Source organism: Schistocerca americana, chromosome 4 (genome assembly GCF_021461395.2).
Source record: "Schistocerca americana isolate TAMUIC-IGC-003095 chromosome 4, iqSchAmer2.1, whole genome shotgun sequence".
NCBI classification, from domain to species: Eukaryota; Metazoa; Arthropoda; class Insecta; order Orthoptera; family Acrididae; genus Schistocerca; species Schistocerca americana.
Window position 1 is genome coordinate 99123013 of NC_060122.1, and position 25032 is coordinate 99148044.

Here is a 25032-nt window from a genome sequence, read left to right on the forward strand (position 1 = left end):
GGCAATCCTGATTTAGGTTTTCTGTGATTTCGCTAAATCACTTCAGGCAAATGCCGGGTTGATTCCTTTGTAAGGGCATGGCCGACTTCCTTCCCCATCCTTCCGTACTCCGATGAGACCAATGACCTCGCAGTTTGGTCTCTTCCCCCAAATCAACCCCCCCCCCTCTCCCCTCCCCCCCTCTCTCTCTCAATAAATATGGATGAAGGATATATTGCAAGGAGAGTTCCAAAGTAATTAATTCAAAGAAATTGACAATGGGAAGAATTCAAATGACACAGGCTGTGAAGCAGTTGTTGGAGTCAAGCACATTATTTTGTGAGGCATGTTCAACAACATGGTGGGTCAGCTGTCTCTTGGTCATAGCTTGGTGATGGCTACTCATGTGGACAGACCGCTTGTTAGTATTCATGAATGCAACACATTGGTTGCACCTACGATGGTTAATAACATGGCTGATTTCACATGTGTCTCTGCCTTTAATGGAGTCCAAAATGCCTGTGACAAGATTAGTGGCAGTTGGCAGGGAGAGGATTATGGGACAGGTCTTGTATCTGGATCTATTGCAGGGATATGAACCTTGGAGCAAGAGGTTTGGAGCAGGGTTGGAGACAAGATGGATAAGAATATTGCATGAGTTGGGTGGGCAATGGAGGGGTGGAGAGGATCTTTCTTATTTCAGGGTAGTTGAAATCCTGGAATAGAATATGACTGAGCTGCTCTAGTCCAAGTTGATACTAAGACAGGGAGAGATTGCTACTAGTAGCTACTCAGTGGGAATGGAAGAGACGGTTGGTGACTGGGAAGACGAGTTGTCAGAGAGGGGGAGAGTAATTTTGTCAGGCCCATTTGTCCTATCACATAGCAATCAGTCATACATCAGTGTAAAGTGGGTGGTCTACACAGTACTGCTGCAGGGGCCACTCCAGCAGACAATAGCCAGGAGGTTTCGCATGCCTGGTGGACCAGCAGGGGGCAGCATGATCACCACAGGAGGTCGCTGGCCCTGCAGGCCTCTGGCCTCCAAGGGGTCACATGGCTGCAGCTAGACCCACCTGTGTCCTAGTGCCTGCACAGAATTTAGGCCTGTGTCTGGGCTGTGCAACGGTAGTTCATGTCTAATGGGCCCTCTGGGCCAGGTTCTGATCACAGTAGCAGTTCATCTAACAGAGTCTCCCCAAAGGAACCATCACCATCTTCAACATAGTATTCAAGCCAGAAACCTACTCTGAGTGGAGCAGACTTTGCCATCACCAGACTTCAATGACACGTGGCCTCTGAACTTGGAACATATGTGGACTTTGGTATTGGCTGTTGTAACGTTTTATTAACTTTTTCATTCCCAAGAGAACTGCAAAATTAACTTTGATATCTGTTGGGGCCATCAGTCCAAAAACAGTTACTGTTCCATTCAAGTACAACTCTGACTTAACCACATACTGTCAATGTAAAAACTTATTCTACGGAGGTCTGAGTTCATGAGTTTACTAATAAACTTCTTCTGCACAGTTTACCTGGGCTGTGTACTTATTGTGCCTCCAGTGGTGCAGTAAATACCAATTGGTCACCAGGCATTTTTCTTGAACTCAGTTTTTCATGAGATAACATGTCCTAAGTAGATGGTGTTTTGTTTTGTGCAACTTCCAAGTTTCAAGTCAACTGACATTTACTTTCCATTCCAGTGTGGCTAAGCCAACAGACATTGCCTCCCAAGTGTTACTATTTCTCCATAATATTCAACAAAGTCAAGAACTGCTGCTAGAGAGGATGGCTGCAATTACCTTGATGCCATCAGAAATCTCCAGTTACCTGCCAACCATTGATTCACTGGTGAAAAGATTCTGAATGGCACTACAACCATTCCAAACATTTGACAAATGGTCGAGCTATGGGTAAACTACATTGTTTAGCTTGAAGAACATTTTCTGGGGAATAGTATCCCACGTGATGTTCTGCAGAACACTTTTTGTTTTTGCTCTGTGCAGACCCTAAAGTGTACCACTTATTGCAGCAGCTCAACTCTGGAATTGAGCTGCATGTCCTACCATATGAATGACTGAAGTCAATGCTTACTAGATTACTTTGACTTCCAAGTGCACATAGCGGCTGCCTGTCCGAAGTTTTTCAGCTGCCATAGACTCAGCAGACAATCAAAAGCAAGTGGACAGCAAGATTATAGGGTCTAGCTAGAGACGGGTATTTTCAGTAGGCAAAGCCCAGCGCAAACAATCGTACACAGCATCCTTATTTCAGGGTATTATCCTTGTCTACTCATCTAATGAAGTACTCTCTGTATTTGTTGGCGTTATTCTGAATTTCAGTCTTATGGATGTCAAATTGAACCAGTACAGTAATGGTTGGCTTAGTATCGCATTAATACATTTTGTAGATATTAAGAAAATTGGTAGTCTAGAGTGGGTTAATACACATGATGTTATTGCTTATCATACCTTTCATGCTGGAGAAGTTTACAATAAAGATATGGGTAAATCATATTATACCTTTAGCATGCCTACCGTGTTGAGAACACATAATGAAAAATGAATGCTGATGAATCTGTTTATGTTTGGTGTAAAGATGATGAGTGTTGTTGTAACATATCTGTCATTGGTGATATGACTTTGTATTATAATGAATAAAGTTCACTCTTTATAATTAATCATTCTTCACATTTGGCTCCACACAGAGCAATTGCGTTATCATTGTAACCCAGCTCTGGATATCAAAAAGTTGCCTCTTATCTCAAGGCTGCCTCAGCCACAGCGTGCTGCTAGTTAGGCCACAGCACTTCGGTGGATAAGTATTCTATGGACTTAGAATATCTTCTTAAGATTGAGACCATTCACTTGGTAAGTGCCTTCCTATCATTACGGTTTTTGAACAATCCATTAGTTCCTTGGCAGCATTGCAGGACCCCACTCAGGTGTTTGTCACATGCCTGACTCGCCAGACCCAGCCCCATTCTCGGACTCCACACTGGCCAAGACACTCATCACAGGCGGACACTGCAGGCAGATGATGCCCTCAACAGCTACCCTGCTGCAATAATTGTTTTGTGACCCACTGGTGTCAACAGTGCTATTGTCATATAGGTAAATGCTTGGCCTTGGAAAAATTGAGCAAAAGATGTAAATTTGTCAGTAATTTTTCAAAATGAATGTGGCTGTATTCACCTCTACTCTCCGGAATCCAGAATAGATGAGGGGTCCGGTGTTTTCCCTCCTGATGTACTACATGTCCAGGCCTCTCTATATATGATAATACTCTTAATGTTGACAGAGGTTGTCAATGCTGTTCAGTGGTTTTCCAAATTTATACAGGCTCATCAAAGACACTGTCAATTGGGACACATAATTGCTGCCTGGGCTCTTCTTCACTCTAGGTGTACTCCAAACAACTCAAGAGCTACAACAATGACACCATCATGGTCAGGGGCCAATTTAATGGGCAAATCCAGTACCCGATAGCCTCAATCACAGCAACCCTTCCTGTGGTTGATGCAGTGAGGGCTACAAACTTTTGAGGGTTAGACCTTTTTAATATCCTGAAGTTGGAAGTCCACAATTCTACTAACAGTATCCAAATGTTCATAGTCAGCTTATACCTGCGGGGTGTTTGCACCAAATACGAATCAGGTTTTTCATGGGCCTCTACTGGTGTCACAAGATTTAACCACTAGTCCTGCTCTTCCCCTTGGTTACACACAATTTCTTTCAGAGAAAGCTCCAATGCCTGCAACATGAAGATACCTTGACCCAACTCACCAACAGTCAGTAGGCCCCTTCCATTGTTATCGTATAAAAACCAGATGGTTCGCTGAAGATTTGTGGAAACTTCAAAACCGCGATTAACGCCCATTTCTTCATTGATGTCTACTCCGTACCTAAAGTAAAAGACATCATGGCACGTCCTGCCAGCAGCAACATTTCAAAAAAATTGATTTGCATGGCACATATCTCTGACTCCCGCTAGGTGAGGCATCAAAAAACACCTTGATCATCAACACCTCATTCCAGTTTTTCTGGTATAATGAGCTCCCCTTTGGCATTGACAGGGGAATGGCTATCTTTCAACACTACTTAAAGCATCTTACACATGAGGTGGACGGCTGACTACTCAGACGACATTATTGCTGCAGGTAAAAATCTCAAAATTTAGCCGCCAACTTCGACTACTTATTTGGCATGCTCCATTGGGCAAATTTCAAATGTAACAAGAACAAATCCTGTGTTTTTCTGCCACAAGCAGAATATTTTGGACATGCTCAGCGCATTGGGCATATGGTCCATGCCACTCTACATTCAGACCATCCACAAACTCCACAAACTCCCTACTCCCAAATACACTAAACAACTATAATCTATACTTGGACAACTAAACTACAATAAAAAATTAATTCCTCATGTGGTGGCCATCACTGAACCACTCCATCAGCTACTGCAGAACATAGTGATTAAAATTCTTCTGGGTATTATGCCGTGTCATTGCTAAAAGCTAACAACAATAATAAACTAAAACCGACATTTCGGAGCAGAACACGAGAAGAAGGAAAAGAAGAGAAGCTTCCACTGGTACACTTACCATATGTAAAAGGCATCAGTGATCGGCTAGGCAACGTCCTCCGCCGACGAGGTTTCAAACTGATTTTTCGAAGCAATCACAGGATCCACGAAATGAAAGGTTCCACCAAGGATGTAGTCAACATTCTTAACACTGCAGGTGTTTACGAACTACGGTGTGAGTGCGCAGCTGCCTACATAGGAGAAACAGGGAGACCTGTCAGCTTACGAGTAGCAGAACACGAACGCTAAGTACGATTACAACAACATAACAAATCGGCATTAGCGGAACCCCACCAAGACTGCGGCAACCTACAAGGTTCCAGGATGCCCGAGTACTGGCGAAAGAATCGTGGATCCGAGAACGCAAAATACGGGAGGTGATCGAAACTATTAAACAGCCTGGCAACATCAACAAAGAAGATAGCTACAAACTCCCGGTGTCCTGGCTGCCGGCCATCCCAGTCCAACGGGCCGCAAGCGGTAGCGGGCAGAAGCTATTCGGGACACGGACATATCTGCACAAACAGCTGTAGAACAACTGTCAGTCCACTTCCGCACACACCAGGAGGAAAACTTGTCGACCAGACGCCGAATGCTGATTGGTGGACAGCTACCAATCGTTGACGACATGGACATCCACGAATAACCTCTTTCTTTCCATTTTCCCTTACGTCATGTCTAGCCAATCATATTAGAGGGCCAATTAAAAGTTTTACAACAGTGACGTCAGACATCGATAGTCTGTAATAAATAGAAGCACCTATCCCCATGCAAAACCAGTAGTGCCCGGAGGAGGGCCGTTGCAATTCGGCCGAAACGTAGGTTTTAGTTTATTATTGTTGTTAGTTTTTAGCAACGACGCAGCATAATACCCAGAAGAATTTTAATCACTAAGACACTGTCCGCGGAAGCCTACTTTCTTATACTGCAGAATATGTCAAGTGGAACTGGGCTTTCAAATGCGAAAAGGCTTTCCAGGATCTCAAACAAATTATTCTTCACTCAATGTGTCTCTCAGCCTGTCACCCTTCCTAGCACTAATTGTGGCAGCACATGCATCAGACTATGGCTTGAAGGCAGTCCAGTCCCTTGAGGCTGATGGGGTGGAACATCCTGGTTGTCTGCAAGATACTGGTTCAAACGCAACATTATAACAGCCAAATAGAAAAGGAAGTGGTGGCTAACACCTTTGCCCTGAAGAAATTCCATGATTACATGTAAAGCAGACATTTTACTCTAATGACATATCATAAACCTCTTTTTCCACTTTTCAAGGCAAACTCCAACATTCCAGCCATAACGTAAGTCGTCTCCACTGATAAGTATTTTACGTGTTGGGTTACACCCACAACATATAGTATAGGTCCACAGCGCAACACGCCAACAATGATATACTTTCAAGACTATTCCTTGGGCAACAGCTGGTGTTTGACTCAGTTCCAGAGGTCCGTCTCCACACAGATAACAAAACAGAAGAAGCAGTGGCTAACTTCCCCTTGGATTTGGCAGCTGTTGCCTGTCTTTGGATGACCCAATCACCTGGGAAGTAATTTGATTAATGGACCATTGTTGGCCAGGAGACTGCAAACAACTGGATCAAGCAGAATTGCAAGACTACTGTTATTGTCAAAACGAATTATTAGCTCTCAATGGCATTCTATTGCTTAAGGGGAACAATGGTCACAACTGAGTGGTGATTCCGCAAGTCCTCAGGTGACACATCCTGATACTCTTCCATGCAGGTCATTGGGGAACAGTCCTGACCAAATGACTGGCTCACCACCACATGTACTGAAGAGGTATTGACAATGATATTGCTAAAATAGTTGCAGCACGCTCCACCTGTCAGAATAAACAGGCAGCTCCAGTTCAGCAATATTTTCCTGGACGGATGCATCATCACCTTGGTCTCGCCTCCACTTATGACTTAATGGACCCTTTCTTGGAAGGGCAGTGGTTTCCCATATAAGTTTTAAATGTCTTCAACATCCTCAGTGAAAACTTGGTGTCACCACCAGACACCACACTTGCTAGGTGGTAGCCTTTAAATCAGTCGCGGTCCGTTAGTATACGTCAGACCCGCGTGTCGCCACTATCAGTGATTGCAGACCGAGCGCCGCCACACGGCAGGTCTAGAGAGACTTCCTAGCACTCGCCCCAGTTGTACAACAGACTTTGCTAGTGATGGTTCACTGACAAAATACGTTCTCATTTGCCGAGACGATAGTTAGCATAGCCTTCAGCTACGTCATTTGCTATGGCCTAGCAAGGCGCCATTACCAGTTTATATTGAGATTGTAAATAATGTACAGCCAAGAGCTACGTTCAACATTAATGGATTAAAGTTAAGTATTCCACCATCTGCATCCGTTTTTCTAAGTTCTAATTTCCTTGTCCTGTTCCAGACCTCATGCCAGCCTGCGTGAGCTTAAACGCGTGCCTTTCGGCTTCCTGTAACATTAGTGGGATGGCTCTCCTGCCAATCCACAACAAAAACAATTCAAGCACTGATTCGGATTTTTTCCATTGAGGGGCTCCCAGTAACCACAGTGGCAGACTATGGCCCCTAGTTTACTCCCACTGAAATTGGCGCTTTTTGTTCACAAATTGACATTGCATACTGTAATCCTTCCATCCAGTGTCCAACTGTCTTGCAGAAAGGTTCGTCTGCACGTTTAAGATACAAGATGCTGCACCACAACCATGTGATGGATGAGGCACTCACATTGTTCTTAATCTGCTATTGGTAATGCCCTCAAGATAGGTCTGGTCTGGTCAAAAAATTGCATGGCAGGTTGCATCGACTGCAACCCTCAAATATTCACCCAACTGTCCTTCAGGCACCTTTCCGGCAAACGACATCTGGGTGCTCATCTCTCCAAGGACTGCCAACACTGGGTGCCAGCAGCTGCAACACATCTTATAGGTCCAAGGGTCACATGGCAGCAAACACACATGGCTGTCACGTCACACCTTCACGGTATTTAGGCCAGCACCCGGGCTGTGCTACACCAGTTCATTCCGAACGAGCTCTCTGGGCCAGGTGGCGATCGCAGTAGCGGTTCATCAATCTGTGTCTCACTGAGGAGCCATCAGGATGCTCAACACTGTATTCCAGGCAGCAACGTCCTTTGCCAAGATGTGGCCTCCACACCAGGAATGTGTGGACTTTGGTATTGGCTGTCACAGTGCTCCATATCATGAACTTTTTCATCCCTAAGTGAACTCCCAAATTAACTTTGATATTTCTTGGGGCCATCAGCCCAACAAACAGTTACCGTGTCATTCGAGTGCAACTCTTGACTTCACCACATACTGTCAATGTAAAAATTTACTCCAAGGAGAGATGAGCTCATGAGTTTACTAATAAACTTGTCCTGCATTGTTTACCTGAGCCATGTTCTTACTGCACCTCCAGTGGTGTGGGACATATCACTTTGCATACTTGCAGAGGATCTGCTCATCGCAGATGCAACGATCACAGTTGGTTAGGCTGTATGGAAGGGAGTTCTTGGTGAGGTATAGGTGTCAGCTGCTGAGCTGGAGGTATTGTTGGTGATTGGTAGGCATGGTGTGGATGGAGGTATTGATGAAGCCACTCATGGTGGAAATCTAGGAATGTGCATGCCTTGGTTGGAGAACCAGGCAACCATATAGGGGATAAGGTGTTGATGCTCTGGAGGAATGTGGATAGGGTATCCTCACCTTTGGTCCTGATCATGAAGATGTCATCAGAGTCTGAACAACTGAGTGGTATTGAATTTTGGATGCCCAGAAAGATGACCCATGAACAGATGGCACAGGATGTTGCCATGGGGGGTGCTATTGCTCTACCATGGACTTATTTCTAGGTGGCACCTCTAAAGGAGAGGCAACTTGGGTTAGGATATAATTGGCCATGGTGACCAAGAAGGGGGTTGTAGGTCTGGAGTCAGTGGGGCATTGGAAAAGGTGATGTTCAGTAGTTGCATTGGGGATGTTGGTGTAGAGAGAAGTGGCATCAACAGTGATGAGAAGGGTGTGGGTGTTAAAGAAACAGGTACTGTGGTGAGTCCGTAGAGGAAATGTTAGTTTCTTTTATAGAGGATACTGATAGGTCACAGGTGATAGGCTGAAAGTGTTCATCCAGGGCAGAGATTCCCTCACTGGGGGTGCAGTAACCAGCCACAATGGTCCTGGGTGGTTAGCTTTAGGAAGCATGTAGAAGGTAAGTGTGTGGGGAGAGGTCAGGAGAGAGAGAGAGAGAGAGAGAGAGAGAGAGAGAGAGAGAGAGAGAGAGACATAGGGGACAGGTTTTGGAATGCATCTTCAATTTTGAGGAGGTCTTGCTGATTCTGCTGGATTTGTGGAATGGGGTCACTGAGGCAAGACTTGTGGAGGGCCTTGTCTGACAGCTGCTGGAGTCCACCTGCCAGGTAACCCTTTCTATTCATAATAAAGGAGGTGAAGCATTCATCAGCAAGTAGGATCACATGGTCAGGGTCAAATTTTGGGTGGTGTATTCTTTATGCAGATATGAGGTTATTATCTGTGTTGAGGGATTTGGAGAATGACAGTGAGGCAATGTTCAATGTTAGGACATACTGGAAAGTTACCAGGGAGCAATTTGGGGAGTTGTCACAGTCAGTTGGAGGAGAAAACTGAGTTGGGAGGGTTCAATATTGGTTCTGGATTGAGTCTGACTGGCAGAGTTGTGGCAAAAGGGAGTTTTCAGTGAAGTTTACTGACAGGGTTGGGAATGAGACAAAAGGTAATGCCTGATACTTAAGTGGGATTGAGGCTTCTGGAGGGCTGGTTCCTGATTGTGTTGTGGGTTTGTTTAGGCTCTGGGTTCTATATGCTGATAGGAGGAAGATTCTGAGGGTTTGGGAAATATAGTATGTCAGCAAGGCAGGTTTTGACAGCTAGAGGGGATGTGGGGGAGGTTTGATGGGGGCTCTTGCAATGGTAATCCAAGATGGGAGTATGAGGTGAATAGAAGGGACAGCTTTTTGAGGTGGTGTTGTGCTTCCTCTCTAGTTCTTGGAGGGCAAGCATTTCAACCTGGGAGATCGGATGTAGGAATAAGGGATTGCAAATGATGATGATTTTGTGGATGGAGGAGAGGTTATGCAAGGAGCCATGGGCCTGATTTATATGAGCTTACAGGACTAAGTTGGTGAGGGATGTAGTGTGATGGAATCTGAACAGGCATATGTTACTATGGAAGGACTGGTTGCAACTGGCCTGGGACAGGGGAAACTTTTCTGCATTGGAAAGATAGATGGAGCAAGGATAAATAGTTCAGGTAAAAGAAATGTGAAAATATTATGAAAAACACAAAAAATTCAATAGAAATTAGATAAAGTGAAAAAAGATGGAAACAGGAAGTACAGTGATAAATGAGATTGGGTTTGGGCAGAATGATGCATGCTTGAATAAGGGAAGAAGGGGAGGGACTGTTAAATACAAAATGTGTGCAATGTACATAGAATCAGGAAAGCACATGTTAATACATGTGGTTGGCGGGAGTTGGTGGGATAAATTTGAAGGTCCAGGAATAATTATGATGGCAAGGAGAACGTGAAACACTGGGTGCTGCACATAGGGTCCATGCGGGCGTGTAGCCATGTGTTATGTGTGGACAAGACCATTGATACAAGGTGGCTTTGAACTCAAGAGTGTCACATGATGGGTCACTACCCATTCTACAGATGGAAATCATCTGCAGTTCAGAAGGCAACAATGAAATGTAGGAAAGTAGATAAGGAAAAGGACAGACACTGAATGACACAAGCGATAGTGAACAGTAACAAAGAGGAACAACACTGGGTTGTGGGATGGAAGAGGAACCACTAGGCAGTATCAAAAAATAGAAAATATGGGATCGGATAACAACAATGTGAAAAATATACTTGGCTACTCACCATGTACAGAAGGCTTTGAGTGGGTGCACTGAATAAAGACTGCTAGATATTAATTAGCGAATGACTACTGTCATCTCCAGTGCGAAGACCTAACTGCAACTGAATCTGAGGAGAACAGTGATCTCAGCTGAGGTCGGTAGTGGGGGTACAGACGGGACTTAGGGTGAGAAGGGATAACAGGGTAATGGTGGGAGAAGATGCTGGTACTGCCTGTGGGAGTGTGCAGAGACTTTCACAAAAATTTATACATAATTGCTTAGTACTGACAAGCCGCTATCTACACAGCAAGTGTAAGTTACAAATGATAATTGTAAATAGTTATTTTTTCCTGTTTAGTGCAATTAGAGACCACATCATGTAACTGTAAAGTATTTATGGAAGCCTTTTTTGCAGCCTGAAAGCACTGCATTCTTTCTCTGGCAGTCTGCCTTCTCTCTCCCATCCAGGCACTGTTCAGTTTCTGCTCATAGTAGAAACTCTTATTAAAGTTATTGTTGAGTGATCTTTACCTTGCACAATTATAAATGTCTTCTTGATTCAGTCCAATGCTCTCTAAACCCTTCTTTATTTCCTTGAACTATTTATCAGAGACTTCAGGTCTGTTGTTCAGTACATTAAAAATTTGCTTTGTTAGTTGGGTTGCATCTAACAGAAGTCTGTGGGTCTTCCATCGTCTTCCTTGTTGACTGCATCAGCCATTTGTTGTTGCATAACAGCTCTTCTCTGCCTTGTAGTCTAAACTGTTTATCTATTATCTTAGAGCCCAAAATTTTCCAAAGAATCTTGTGTTCAAACTTCTCCACTTCTCTCACTCCAGCCTTCTGCATTATTATGATCTATTCACTTGTGTACAGACATTTGGTTTGAATCACTGTGTCATAGTGCCCAAGTGTAGCTTTTATTGCGATTGCCTTTGTCTTGCCTAGAACATAGATCCTATGAAAAGCAGTGGCCATTTTCTCTCTCATGCTGTCATTAGCTTTTTTCTTGCTAGTTTTAATCTGTACTATTTCACAAAGGTATCTAAAACTGCCCACTTTACCTATTTTACATTAGTTTGTTTTTAGGTGATGAGGCACTTTTTGGATGTCGAAGACATACTTCGTTCTCTCGGAAAATTTGGGGGCCAGCTTTTTTTGTGTGCTCCTTCAGCATGTTTATCAGTTCCACAGCTGTCTCTATTTCTTGACAGGATCACCAGGCCATTGGCAAATGCACTGTTCGGTTCTCAATTCCAGTTAATTCCTTTACTCATTCTTGAGTGACCTTCCCTAACAAACAACTGAAGAGAACTGGGTACAGTTCATCCTCCCCTTCCCCCTAGATTGTCTTGGCACATTGGCACATTTAAACATAGTTGAGCTTACTTTGTTAGTGTACTGCAGAGGTAGTAATATGACTTGAAGGTGGTTGCTGTGGCAACAAAAACCAGAAATAAATCAATAGTACAATGTGTGAAAATCGCTGTGAGCAGAGAGGTACAAAATTGACTCATCAGAGAAACATCTTATACCACCTAGTAACAAACTGATCCGAAATTTTCAAATCAGTTGACATAGTGAAAAAACATCAGTAAACAGAAGGTTGTGATAGCATTAGTGACTATGGGTGTTACAACAAACATCTGGAAAAGTAGGGAAATATATTTGCTCAGCAAGAGTGACAGGATACAAATTGCAGAGTAACTGAGCATTCAACATCAAAGACTCACCGGAGGACGAAAAGCACTGTCCAGTACATCTTAAACAAGTAGGTTGTAAGTAAGTTTTAAGGGATGGGAAAGCCACATTGTGATTCAATAGTCAAGTTAGAAAGTTTCTATGAAAGCAAAGAGAACTTCATTACAAATGCAAGCAAAGTCTAAACTTAAATGCCAAACTAAAGCTGAATACAAGCAGAGTAATTTAAGAATCATTCAATGAAACTGAGAGCAAAATTTTGCCAACTGATCTGACTAAAAACCATAAGTAATTTTTGTCAATTGTGGAAAGTCAGCAACTGGATCAATACCATCTATTCAGTTACTCAGTGATTGTACTGGCACTGAAATGAAAGATGGGAGAGAGAAGTCCGAAATAATGAATTTAGCTTTGATGTAGATCATAAGAAGGTTCCTTCTTTCAGTTATTGCACTAACACCAGAATCGCTCAATAGTGCAAAAAGGCATCTGGACCAGATGAGATATTCTGAGATCCTGCAAGGATTATTAAATAACTTGCTACCGTTCTAGCAGTAGTTTATTGTAGGTCACAGGGCAACAAAGAACGCACAGCAGCTGGAAGAAAGCACAGGTCATGCCCATTTCCAAGAAAGGTCATAGGACAGGTGGGGGACAGTTTACGTTAATGTATTATGGCACTTTCGGAGAATGTAAATTACCTCTATAAAAACCATCATTTTTCTGCAAACAGAGCTCCCACAAAATTCAGGTTGCTTCTTTTGTCCACAAGATCCAAAGTGTCACAGACAACAGCACCCTCATGGAGGTCACATTTCTTCATTTCAGAATGGCATCCAATACAGTTCCACACTGGTGTTTGGTGAACAAAATATGAGCTTACTGAATACTGGGTCAATCTGAGACTGGATTCAAGACTTCCTTGAAGAGAGAACTTAACTTGTCATTCTTAATGGAACAAAATCGGAAAAATGCAAAGTAATTTCATGAATACCCACAGGAAGAGTTATAGGACATTTACTATTTAAAATATATATACCTAATATAGTCGACAACATTGGAAGCTCTATGGGGCCGTTTGCAGATGACGCAGATCCCTGTAAGAAGGTAGCAACAACAGAAGAGTGCAGTTAATTGCAGGAAAATCTGTAGAAAATCGGCAGTTTGTACAGAGGTTGGTAGTTGACCCCAAACACAAATATCTGACAGATACCTAATGCTCATCAGTCTGGAGCCATTACCAAGTTGGGTTAATAAAGATGAATACAGGGGATACAATGAAGAGTAGCATATTTCATCATGGGATCATTCAGTCAGTGCGAGAACGTTACAGAGGTGTTCAACAACCCTAGTGACAAACACTACAGGAGAGATGTTTTGCATCACAGAGAAGTTTACTATTGAAATTTCAAGAGAGTATATTCCAAGAACTTCATCCCACATACCTTATTTACCCAATTATAAGATGAGTTTTTTTTTTTTTTCAAATTTGTCACTCGAAAAATACAGGGTCATCTTCTATCCACAGATTAAACTACTGTTGGTGAGGTTAATGTTTTTACATTGTTTAGTGGACTAGTATAGGGGGTCATCCTACATTTACAGATGAAGCTTTGGCTATTGAGGTTTCATACAAATTTATATTGAATAATCCCAAAGGGTAGGGCCTGGCAAAAAATACTTGTGTTCAAATAGGTTTGAGACTTCCAAAATGCCGAAACACTCGATACAGTATCGGCCTTGCTCGAATATTCAAGGGATATGTGAGAAACTTAGAACTGGCCACTATAACTGTCTAATGCTCTGCTTAAAAACTGACAGTTCTGCTAACTTTAATTTGTTGTATCTGAACAGGTTTAGAATAAATGTTCCTGTACATGTACAAATACTGCATACATACATTTCTGCTGCTTTTTAAGTAAAGATAACATTCATAGGTGAAAATCTTGTCCTTCATAAACCTTTACTTTGTTCTTCCAAGTCAATATTTTATTTGGTCATGAGAAACTGTAATGATTTACCAAGTGGGTTGCACATGGAAATTTGGTCGCTGTTCATATACTAGAATATCAGGAAAAAAGATTACCAGGTTTTAATCAGGATTAGAACAAGATGATGACACTCACATGAATTGTGGAATAAAATTAGTCCAGAATTAAATGTTTTACAAATTAAATAAATCGCATTAAACTGACTACAACTGTTATTGCAAAATAAATTACAATGGAAAGACCGAGTGTGGAGATCTTACCAACAGACATCACTACATCACAAGATGAGCGAAAGTTCAAGAACTGGACAGAATCATAACTGTGATCTTTTCTTTATGTATTGGTTACTGTTGTTACATACAGTCTGTACCCTGGCATTGAACAGGTAACAGTGCCAACAGCTGGGCTGAGAAATATGGTGAGTGCGGGGAGAGGAGTGTTAAGCAGGCAACAAATTTCATTGTAAAATAAACCATGAGAATATATACTGTGTACTTCAGTTTTTTATGAACATCTACCATGTTTAAACTGCCGTTTGCCTGAATCCATTTCCAGTAGGAATCGAATCAACTTTAAAATTGGACAAATACTCAACAATAGCACAAATTTATGCATGAGATGCTAAAATTCTAGACTGGGGCCAGTGAAGTACTTATGTGTTTAGTGCAGAAATGTTGTCGATGCTCACTATGAGGTATGATGTGAACGAAAGAGGGTGTGCCAGCTGCTGGTTCTAAACAGCTGATGAGAGAGCAGTGCACATACGATATGTTTGCAAACAAGAGACGCTGTAACATTCTCGCATCAGTATAGAAGTGAAATCCACTGTGTGTTCAGAAAAAGCTATGTCCTCAGGTCCCACCACAACCACAGCCTCAAAAACAATAACGTATTTGGAAAAAAACAGCCAGATAACTGTGACAACAAACTATCACGTTAGAATGGTAGCAATGATGATAACAAATAGTGATACCACAAAAAAGGCAATGAAGACAAAGATTAATGCAAACAATTTCTTTTTGTTTGTTTTATTTCTCGTGGTATTATCAAAATGTAGACAAACAATAAATGGCATGAGTTTAGAATGTGATGTTAACTTTTTAGGGAGACACCTTACATCAATAAAACCTTGTGATTTTGATTAGTCAGAATATGTTAAAAAATAAATTTTTCTCAAGGTGCCTCTAAAAAAAATGGGGTCCTCTTACACTTGGGCAAATACAATAGGTCCCGCAAAATTGCAATGAAGACATTAAGAGCTAATACTGATGTTTACCGACAATCATTCTTCCCATACACCATTCACAAATGGAATGGGGTATAAGGAAATGATAATTGTACCAGAGAGACCCTCCACCACACACCATAGGATGGCTTGCAAGAAATAGCTTTGATGTTATGAATATGTGATTCTATTGGTGAATAAACATTTTGAAAAACTTAATATCCCAGCATTGTGCAAGAGTAATTTTAAATTTGTCACAACAGAAAAGAATTGCTAATTATAGAATGAGAATTATAATTTGTGCATGGTTGGAAATAGTATAAGCCGGGGGAAAAAGTGAAATAAATGCCATTGGAATGGAAATACTGACATCATAGAGCAGTCCCATGCACACCATTCTCATTCTGCCAGCACAGACAAGAAACTGGAGCATGTGAATGACCTGATTTAGGGTACACAATAGTATTTGTGGTTGGTATATTGCATGCTTCCCCAAACAAAACATGTAGAGGTGTTGAACAGCATATAGAATTAACATGTTGTTACTGGGTACTGTGATAGTTGACAATGTATCACACACTTTTTCAAAGACAACCCTTCTGTCTCTGCCCTACAATGAAGAGCTGCATTAATCTGGTTAGCACTTGTTCAGCTCTGTGGAGTACCAGATGTCAGATGAATGATAGGGTAAAAACTGAGAGTTTATTGCATGCTCTTATGACTTCAACAGACTACTACAGAAATATTTCCAAAATTCCAGAACCTGTGGTTCAAATGCTTTAAACAGTGGGAAAGCTTTCCATGACGTATTACGTTCCTGCTATCTCAATGTCTAGTCTTAAAAAAGTGTACCAGATCATCACTTTTAGAGTGAACTCTGTCAATTTAAATCTCAAGTTTCATCATTCAAGTTTAATTTCACATTCAAATGTTTATTAGATATGTTGCAATTACCATTTCCTGGATGTGGATCAGCATGAACGAAACCAGTGTGAAATATTTGTTCAGCAAATGCTCTGAAAAGCTTTTCATCGACATCTGAAAGAGAAAAGCCATAATTCCGCAGTCCTTGTACATCATTCACTTTAGTAGCATGTATGAATTCCGTAGTGAGCACCCTCTGTGGAAAGAAATAACAATGTTCCATTATTACGTGAAAATAATTGACCAACAGAAATACTGTGCACGTTGGAACTGGCCTTAAAAGCAACAGTAACAACTTAATCAACTATTCTCTCCTGGTACTTATAATACAAATAAAGATAAATATAAACAATGCTAATTAACTGCGATTAAACACAAATTGTGAAAACAAGACTGTGCCCATAATGAGACTCTCAGCTAGGTATTACAACTTATTTCTCAGGAGGAACCTTTGTTTTAGATTAATGAAGACAAAACATAAGAGTACAGTAAGTGAAATAAAAAAAGATGCTAAAAATTCTAGAGTAGCAAATAACAAACAGTAATGCCACATTTGGAGGCTACATATATAACAACATCTGCCTGCTCCTTAAATATATACAAAAATTTAAGATAGTTTCAACTTGGAAACACACTTTCGATGTCAGACAGTTCCATTGAAGCCCAGTTTACATTAATGGGAACATAAGCAAATGAGCACCAGTGAACAAGAATTCTCTCTGGTGTACCGGTATGAAATAAGCATTAAGATACAAAAGTGTCGATTGGGAACATTTGTTGTGAACGAGCCTTAATTATTTTTTGTCTGGTTGGTATGGCATCTCTCAAAGGTATTTAGTATACATCAAGTCATGGAACAAACAACAGCATATGTTTTCATCGTGTTAACAATGTCGAATTTTGTACCAGAAAGTGATGATTTGCGGAAAGCATTAATTTTCTGCTTTCATTTGAAAAAAAAGGGCTGCAGAGTTGCATCGAATGCTTGTTGAGGCAAATGGTGATCATGCTCTATCAGAAGCAACATGCAAAAGATAGTTTCAACGGTTCAGAAATAATGATTTTGGTATAAGAAATGAAGAAAGTGGAAGACCACCAAAAAAGTTCGAAGACACCGAATTGCAAGCAATATTGGATAAAGACGATACTTTGAGTCAGAAGCAAAAGGCAGAAATGCTAAATGTTGCACAACAAACAATTTCTGACCATTTGAAAACTATGGGAAAGATCCAAAAGTGTGGAAAATGGGTGCCACATGAATCGAATGAAAGAAATGGAAAACCGAAAAACCATTTGTCAAATTTTGCTTCAAAGACATGAAAGAAAACAAATTTTGTATCACATTGTTACTGGCAATGAAAAATGGATTTATTTTAAGAATCCTAAACGGGAAAAATCATGGGTTAATCCGGGAAAACCATCAACACCGACTGCAAAACCAGATCGATTCGGCAAGAAGACAATGCTCTGTGTTTGGTGGGATCAGAAAGGTGTCATGTATCATGAGCTTCTAAAACCCGGTGAAACTGTGAATACTAATCGCTACAGATAACAAATGATCAATTTCAACTATGCATTGATTGAAAAAAGACCAGAATGGGCCAGAAGACATGGCAAAGTAATTTTTTTACACGACAATGCACCTGCACACAAAGCAAAACTGGTTCAGGATACAATCAAAACACTAGGCTGGGAGCTGCTACCCTACCCGCCGTATTCACCAGGCTTGGCCCCTTCCGACTACCATTTGTTTTCATCAATGGGACATGCATTGGCTGAGGAACACTTCGATTCCTACGAAGAAGTCGAAAATTGGGTATCTGATTGGTTTGTTTCAAAAGACGAACATTTCTATTGGCGTCGTGTCCACAAATTGCCAGAAAGGTGGTCAAAATGTATAGAAAGCAATGGCAGCAATTTGAATAAAATGTTTTTACTTTTCAATTCAAAATTAGTGCTTCATTTTCACAAAAAAACGCTCATTTCATACGGGTACACCTGGTAAACGATAGGCGAGAGCAGGTGAACACCATTTCGTCGTGTTTGAATTGTATTTGCATATGCTCGCTCATGTACCCCTGGTTGTCGGTCTTTTTAGCAACCCATCAATGCACTTTGGCTCTAGCAGTACAAAAAGCACTTCTCTGCTATTTTGTATGTTAACTACTCTTGCTGTTGACACTAACTGCCTGCACAAAGGAGTGGTCAGAAGAGAATGTAATGTTGCAGATAGGAGAATATTGATACGATACGTACTCGTGGGATCCAAGCAATCCACAGCACAAAACGTCAAACAAAATGAAACATAATTGGTAGAAAATAGTCTGGCTCTCAAAGGTCCATTTGGACACATGAGAATGACACTTCCTTTAGATGTTTCCATCAGGTGGGAACAGAGTGAATAAGCACAAGGTTTGTATTTCTTTTTACTGAGAAGGAACACCACAATAAATTTCCTTGAATGTAAATAAATATGAGTATGTATATGTTGATTAAAATTAAAAAGATACGAAAGACTGCTCATTCTCATTGCTTATGTTCATGGTACCTGTAATTACATCACTGAGGTATCACAGTTATTTTAGAGGTTTTTAATGTAATAACCAAATAAGTAAAAATCATTTTCCCATGATCACACTCTCTCCCCTGCCCTCTAACGAACTATACAAGGTGTCCCACAAATGTTGTGACAAACTTCGAGAGGTTATAGAGAGTGCCTTGAGGAAAAAAATCGAGGATAGGAACCCATGTCTGGAAATGCCACCCAATGATGCTACAGAACATTGAAATTATAGGTGCTGACACTTGTCACTATGCCATCCCTTTGGCGACAAATATGACTTTGTACGCTGATGGACTGTAGGTGAAATTTCTCACAATTTTGTCTGTTATTCAGTAATCACGACTTATTGCCATGTATCACCAGTGAAGAATATGGAGCTAGCTGCTGCATAGAAAGACCTCGTATCCTACAAGTACGATGCTCTGTTGCCCCGCTGGATTACAGTTCAATCTGCAGTTTATTTTTCTCCTGTACACTAAAAAACATTAGGGATTTTTGAGTATTCTAGAAGAAAAATAAACTGCAGATGGATACACACCAAGGCAGCAGAGCATTGCATTCATAGAAGACAAAGCCTCTCTATGCATCAGTCAGCTCTATCTTCTCCACTGGCATTCATGACAAATCAGCTGCGATAGCTAGGTAACAAACAATATTGCGAGATGTGACACCTACAGTCATCAAAGTACAAAGTCACATTTGCCGTTGAAGCTGTGGCCTAGTGGCAGGTGCTGGCACCTATAACTTTGACACTCCATAGCACTGTTGGATCACATTTCTGGACATGTGTTCCTATCCACGATTTGTTCCTCAAGACACACTCTATAACCCCTCAAAGTTTCTTGCAGCATTTCTGGGACATCCTGTACAGTGTAATTTTATCAAACATCTTGTAGAAAGTTGTATGTATATTTCACATTTCATTAGCCGTACCTTACTGACATTATTTACCTTACATGTACTTTAATACAATCCATTAAGTGCTTTGCATCTGTCACTGCAGGCATCATGGACTATCTCAGGTATAACAGCTATTGAAATGCCTCCAGTTGCTAACAACCGCAATGTAAATGCTAGACTATCTTCAGATTATGTTGTTTGTTAATAATCCCCCTCAACTGTAAGGATAAGCCAGCTAAAAGTGTCACTCACATCAGGGTAAAGCTCTGGAAAAATGCCGTGGAAGACTGGGGCTGCAATTCTATGTTAGGTGTACTACAGAAACAAGTTTCATGCTTGCCTACAAATTCGGATTCCTACACTCTTGTTCTCCTGTGTCATTTTGATTGCTTTCCAAAAATCAGCAAGTGCACCATGCAAAATAATACTATCTGAAAATCACAGTTTTGCATGAAGGATATGTTACATGAAATGAAACCCATGTGGTGATTATTAGTGCAAAAATAATAATGATGCCACTCTATATTCACTCTCTCATGTTCTTGTCTGTTCCATCCATTGTGAATGCTTGTTCACAGGTACAAGCGAATGGTGGTGAACACTGATGAATTGTTTTTGCGAATGCTAGTTTGCTCTTGTCCACTTCCATTCAGACCAGTATAAATAATGTTTAAAAAAACTACAATTTTCTTAAATAACGTAAGCTCATCACACTAAAAATTAACATGAATTAGGCTGACCAGACATACCAGTTCTGCCAGGAGAGTCCCGGCTTTACACATAAATGTCCTGGCGTACCCCCCCACCCCCCCCCCCCCACCCCAACCCAAAAAAATAATAATTTGAGACACACAACTGTAATATTTCTCATTTAATTAAATTTTTGTTAAAAATAAGTTTCATAGAGGAACATTACAGAAATACATATTTTCACAATACTCCCTAAATGCCTTCTGCATTTGGTTTAAATCATCTTATGCCTAAAGAAAAGGTAAGAGGTGCTGAAAAAAAGCAGTTATTACCTATCCTCCTTCTCCCCCCCCCCCCCCCCCCCCCCACCCTCTAACTTGCTCACCTTCCACTTTACAGCCCTCAAGACGAGTAAAACCAAAACCACAGAAGGTATAATGGACTATCGCTTAAACCATTTCTCCTAATGGGACTGCAACTATATGGAAGTTAGTGCCGCCCGATGTGGCCGAGCGGTTCTAGGCTCTTCAGTCTGGAACCACGGGACCACTACGGTCACAGGTTCGAATCCTGTCTCAGGCATGGGTGTGTGTGATGTCCTTAAGTTAGTTAGGTTTAAGTAGTTCTTAGTTCTAGGAGACTGATGACCTCAGATGTTAAGTCCCATTGTGCTCAGAGCCATTTGAACACACACACCCCCTTTTTTTTTTTGGGACAATGGCAGTCCATTCTTCACGGAGTGCTGTACTGAGGAGAGGTATCGGTGTCAGTCAGTGAGGCCTGGTATGCAGTCGGTGTCCCAAAACATCCCAAAGGTGTTCTATAGGATTCAGGTCAGGGCTCTGTGCAGGCCAGTCTATTACAGGGATGTTATTGTCATGTAACCACTCCGCCACATGACGAGCATTATGAATAGGTGCTCAATCATGTTGAAAGATGCAATCGTCATCCCCAAATTGCTCTTCAACAGTGGGAAGCAAGAAGGTGCTTAAAAATAAATGTAGGTCTGTGATGTTATAGTGCCATGCAAAACAACAAGGGGTGCAAGCACCCTCCATGAAAAACATGACCACACCATAACACCACCACCTCCGAATTTTACTGTTGGCACTACACATACTGGCAGATGATGTTCACCAGTCATTTGCCATAACCACAACCTGCCATAGGATAGCCACATTGTGTACTGTGATTCGTCACTCCTCACAATGTTTTTCCACTGTTCAATTATCCAATGTTTATGCTCCTTACACCAAGCAACGCATCGTTTGGCATTTACTGGCATGATGTGTGGTTTATGAACAGCCGCTCGACCATGAAATCCTCTTGACCATGAAATCCAAGTTTTCTCACCTCTCGCCTAACTGTCATAGCACTTGCAGTGGATGCTGATGTAGTTTGGAATTCCTGTGTGATGGTCTGGATAGATGTCTGCCTATTACACATTACTATACTCTTCAACTGTCGGCAGTCTCTGTCAGTCAACAGATGAGGTCGGGCTGTACGCTTTTGTGCTGTACGTGTCCCTTCAAGTTTCCACTTCACTATCACAGCAGAAACAGTGGACCTAAGGATGTTTAGGAGTGTGGAAATGTCACTTACAGAAGTATGACAAGTGACACTCAATCACCTGAGCATGTTAGAAGTTCGTGAGTTCTGCAGAGTGCCCCATTCTGCTCTCTCATGATGTCTAATGACTACTGAGGTCACTCATATGGAGTACCTGGCAGTAGGTGGCAGCACAATGCAGCTAGTATGAAAAACACAAATTTTTGTGGGTGTACAGATACTTTTGATCACATAGTGCCTATAATTTGTATCAGATTACTGATTACTAATATAATACAGTTCTTAGGATTAACAAATCATATCTAAAACCAAGTAAGTGACTAAACATTGGAGAACACACATCCCAACTATTACAATAAAAAAGTATACATCAGCCTTTTTATTTCTGTAGAAAAGAATTTTAAATATGTGTAATGTACCTATATGTTCCTTTCCAATTTACAAAATGAAGATACATTCTTGTTATGGGTTTTTCAGCTGCTGCATCATCATCATCATAGACCTATTATCGATTTCAAAATATCATGATAAATGACAAGAAAGGTAAGCAGAAGAAACACAAGTGTCCCTGTTTTTTTCCTCTTTTAAAGCTGGTCAGGCTAGCATGAATACATCTAAAACCCAGATAACAGCTGAATTTTTTGTGAAACAGATTTGCCTACTGCTTGGATGAATAAGACTTCAATGTCAAACTCTCCATGCCATGTTTAACATAAATCAACCAACCTGCATGTGTGCCATCCTTGATGTTTTAGAGAAATGTTTCAGGTAAGGCATTCTGCTGAGTTTAATTCTGGAACCTTTACAAACCTAACCCAATGGGTTATTGGTCTTGGATGTCACATATTTAGTTTGATGGATGCATGAACTGTGATTTCTAGAGAACAGAGTTGGTTATGTTGTTGTTCATATAAAGATCACCAATTGCACTATAATACCAGGTGACTTCAACTGTTACAAATGACACAGCATGCGAGTTCCTGGGATGTTGGTATTCCAATGTAGGTGAAATGATATTGGGAGCAGTGGTCTGAGGGAACTCTGGTAATAGATATGACCATGGGGCACATACAGCTACTTCAGCTCTTGCATCTTATTGCAACAAGAAGTTTAGTTAAAATCAAACAATGTAAAATTGAGGATGGAATGTAACAATATTATGGAAAGGATAGTTGCTACTAACCATATAGCGGAGATGCAGAGTCGCAGATGGGTACAATGAAAAGACTGTCACAAAATGAGCCTTCGGCCTACAAGGCCTCTGTCAAACATAAGCAACAGACAATTACACACACAAAATCGTGCAAACACAACTTGCACACAGATGACCACAGTCTCTGGCAGCTGAAGCCAGTAGTACATTTTATCAAACAATAAATAAGTCGTACGGGTATTATGGCTCTACAAACACTTATGAATTACAAGTGTAAATAGACTCTTGATATGTACAGTGAAACTAGATACAAAGCGAGAAAATATAAAGCTTTAGCTAGCAAGAATAGCTAGCAAAACTAGAAATACAGATTACGAGATATTTTTATTTAAGACTATGGAAATATGGATATACTAATTTAATTAAAGCACTGTTCAACATCTCAAGAAATGAAAATTTATACAGACATAGATGAAAGTGGTACATGCACTTATCCAACAGTAAAAGATGTAACAGGTACGAGGAAAGCAAACAAAAATGTCCAACTAACTAAAGCAGCTATTAAATGAAAAGTGTGAATTTCAAGCCAACGATAATTGGAACACAATGGAATAAACTGAATACAACAAGTTTATTTCAAATCATTAGAGTGTATGAAAAAATACAAAGAAAGTTTTGATAAGAGAAGCACATGTTTCGAGCATTGGAGTGTGTTATGGATATGCTGAAAAATCCTGTACTGGCAAATACTTGGAGAGAGACATAAACTATTTTGTAAAAGTCAGTTTGCAAAACTTCAAGAACCACCTAGGAATAGAACATAGCTCAAATAAAATAACATAGTGATTGATTGATTGATTGCAGTGGTGGGAGGTAGAGTTGCCAATGTGCAGCCAGCCAAGATTGACAAGGCTCTGTATGAAATGACAAAACAGGAAACACAGTAATCATACAACATTCAACAAAAGACTATGGTTGGCTGGCAGCAGCCCTTTACATCTCACTCATTAAAATGTCATTCACAAAATTATTGTAATCTAAGGCACTGCAGTCATGGACTGTGTGTGTGTGTGTGTGTGTGTGTGTGTGTGTGTGTGTGTGTGTGTTTGTCCTTAGCATAATTTAGGTTAAGTAGTGTGCAAGCTTAGGGACTGATGACCTTTGTAGTTAAGTCCCATTAGATTTCACACACATTTGAACATTTTTTTGTAATCTAAGCAGATACTGCCAGCTCCCTTTGCATCACCCCCATAGTGACTACAAAGACAAGATTACATTAAGTACAGAATGCTCAAACACATTTAAGCTGTCATTCTTATGCTCCACGTGTGAGTAGCACAAGAAAAAAACGCAGTATTTAGGACAATGGGAAGTGCCTCCTGCCCTGCACCTAACGGTGGTTTGCAGAGTATAGATGTAGAATCAAACAGAGGAAAGACAACTGGATCTGATGTCATTTGTAAACGATTCTGTATAGAGTAAGAGGAAGAATTTTCTTGTTCCTCTTCTAGCAAATCTCCTGTAGAACAAAGCATTACAAGTGACTGGAAAGATTCAGAGGTCAATCCTGTTTTCACGAAGAGTCACCAAACCGATGAATACCACTACAGAGGAAAGAGAGAAGATACAAAGAAGAGTAGTGCATTCTTTAGTAGCGCAACATCCAGGAGAACGGGAAAGAGGGTGATATGTCCATTACTTCAGTTATATCACCCAAAACATTCACCAGGTATAGGCAGTGAACAGTTTTATTTGCAACACAACAAATAACTTCACAGATTTGGTATTAACATGACAACTAACTCCTGAAGAAAAAGGAAACACAAAAAAAAAAACTTTCTTGACTAAGTGAAGGCTCGAATAACTGAGT

At 40.9% G+C, this 25032-nt stretch overlaps 1 protein-coding gene across 3 annotated transcripts in view; it reads right to left on the reverse strand.

Annotated features, from left to right (window-relative positions):
• LOC124613177 (uncharacterized aarF domain-containing protein kinase 5) overlaps positions 1 to 25032 on the reverse strand; it is a 171059-nt gene that overhangs the window by 54201 nt on the left and 91826 nt on the right. For all 3 annotated transcript variants that reach the window (XM_047141815.1, XM_047141814.1, XM_047141816.1), the window contains exon 7: positions 16318 to 16483. In XM_047141815.1, coding sequence (XP_046997771.1) covers positions 16318 to 16483 — 166 coding nt within the window. The remainder of the gene's footprint in view (positions 1 to 16317; positions 16484 to 25032) is intronic.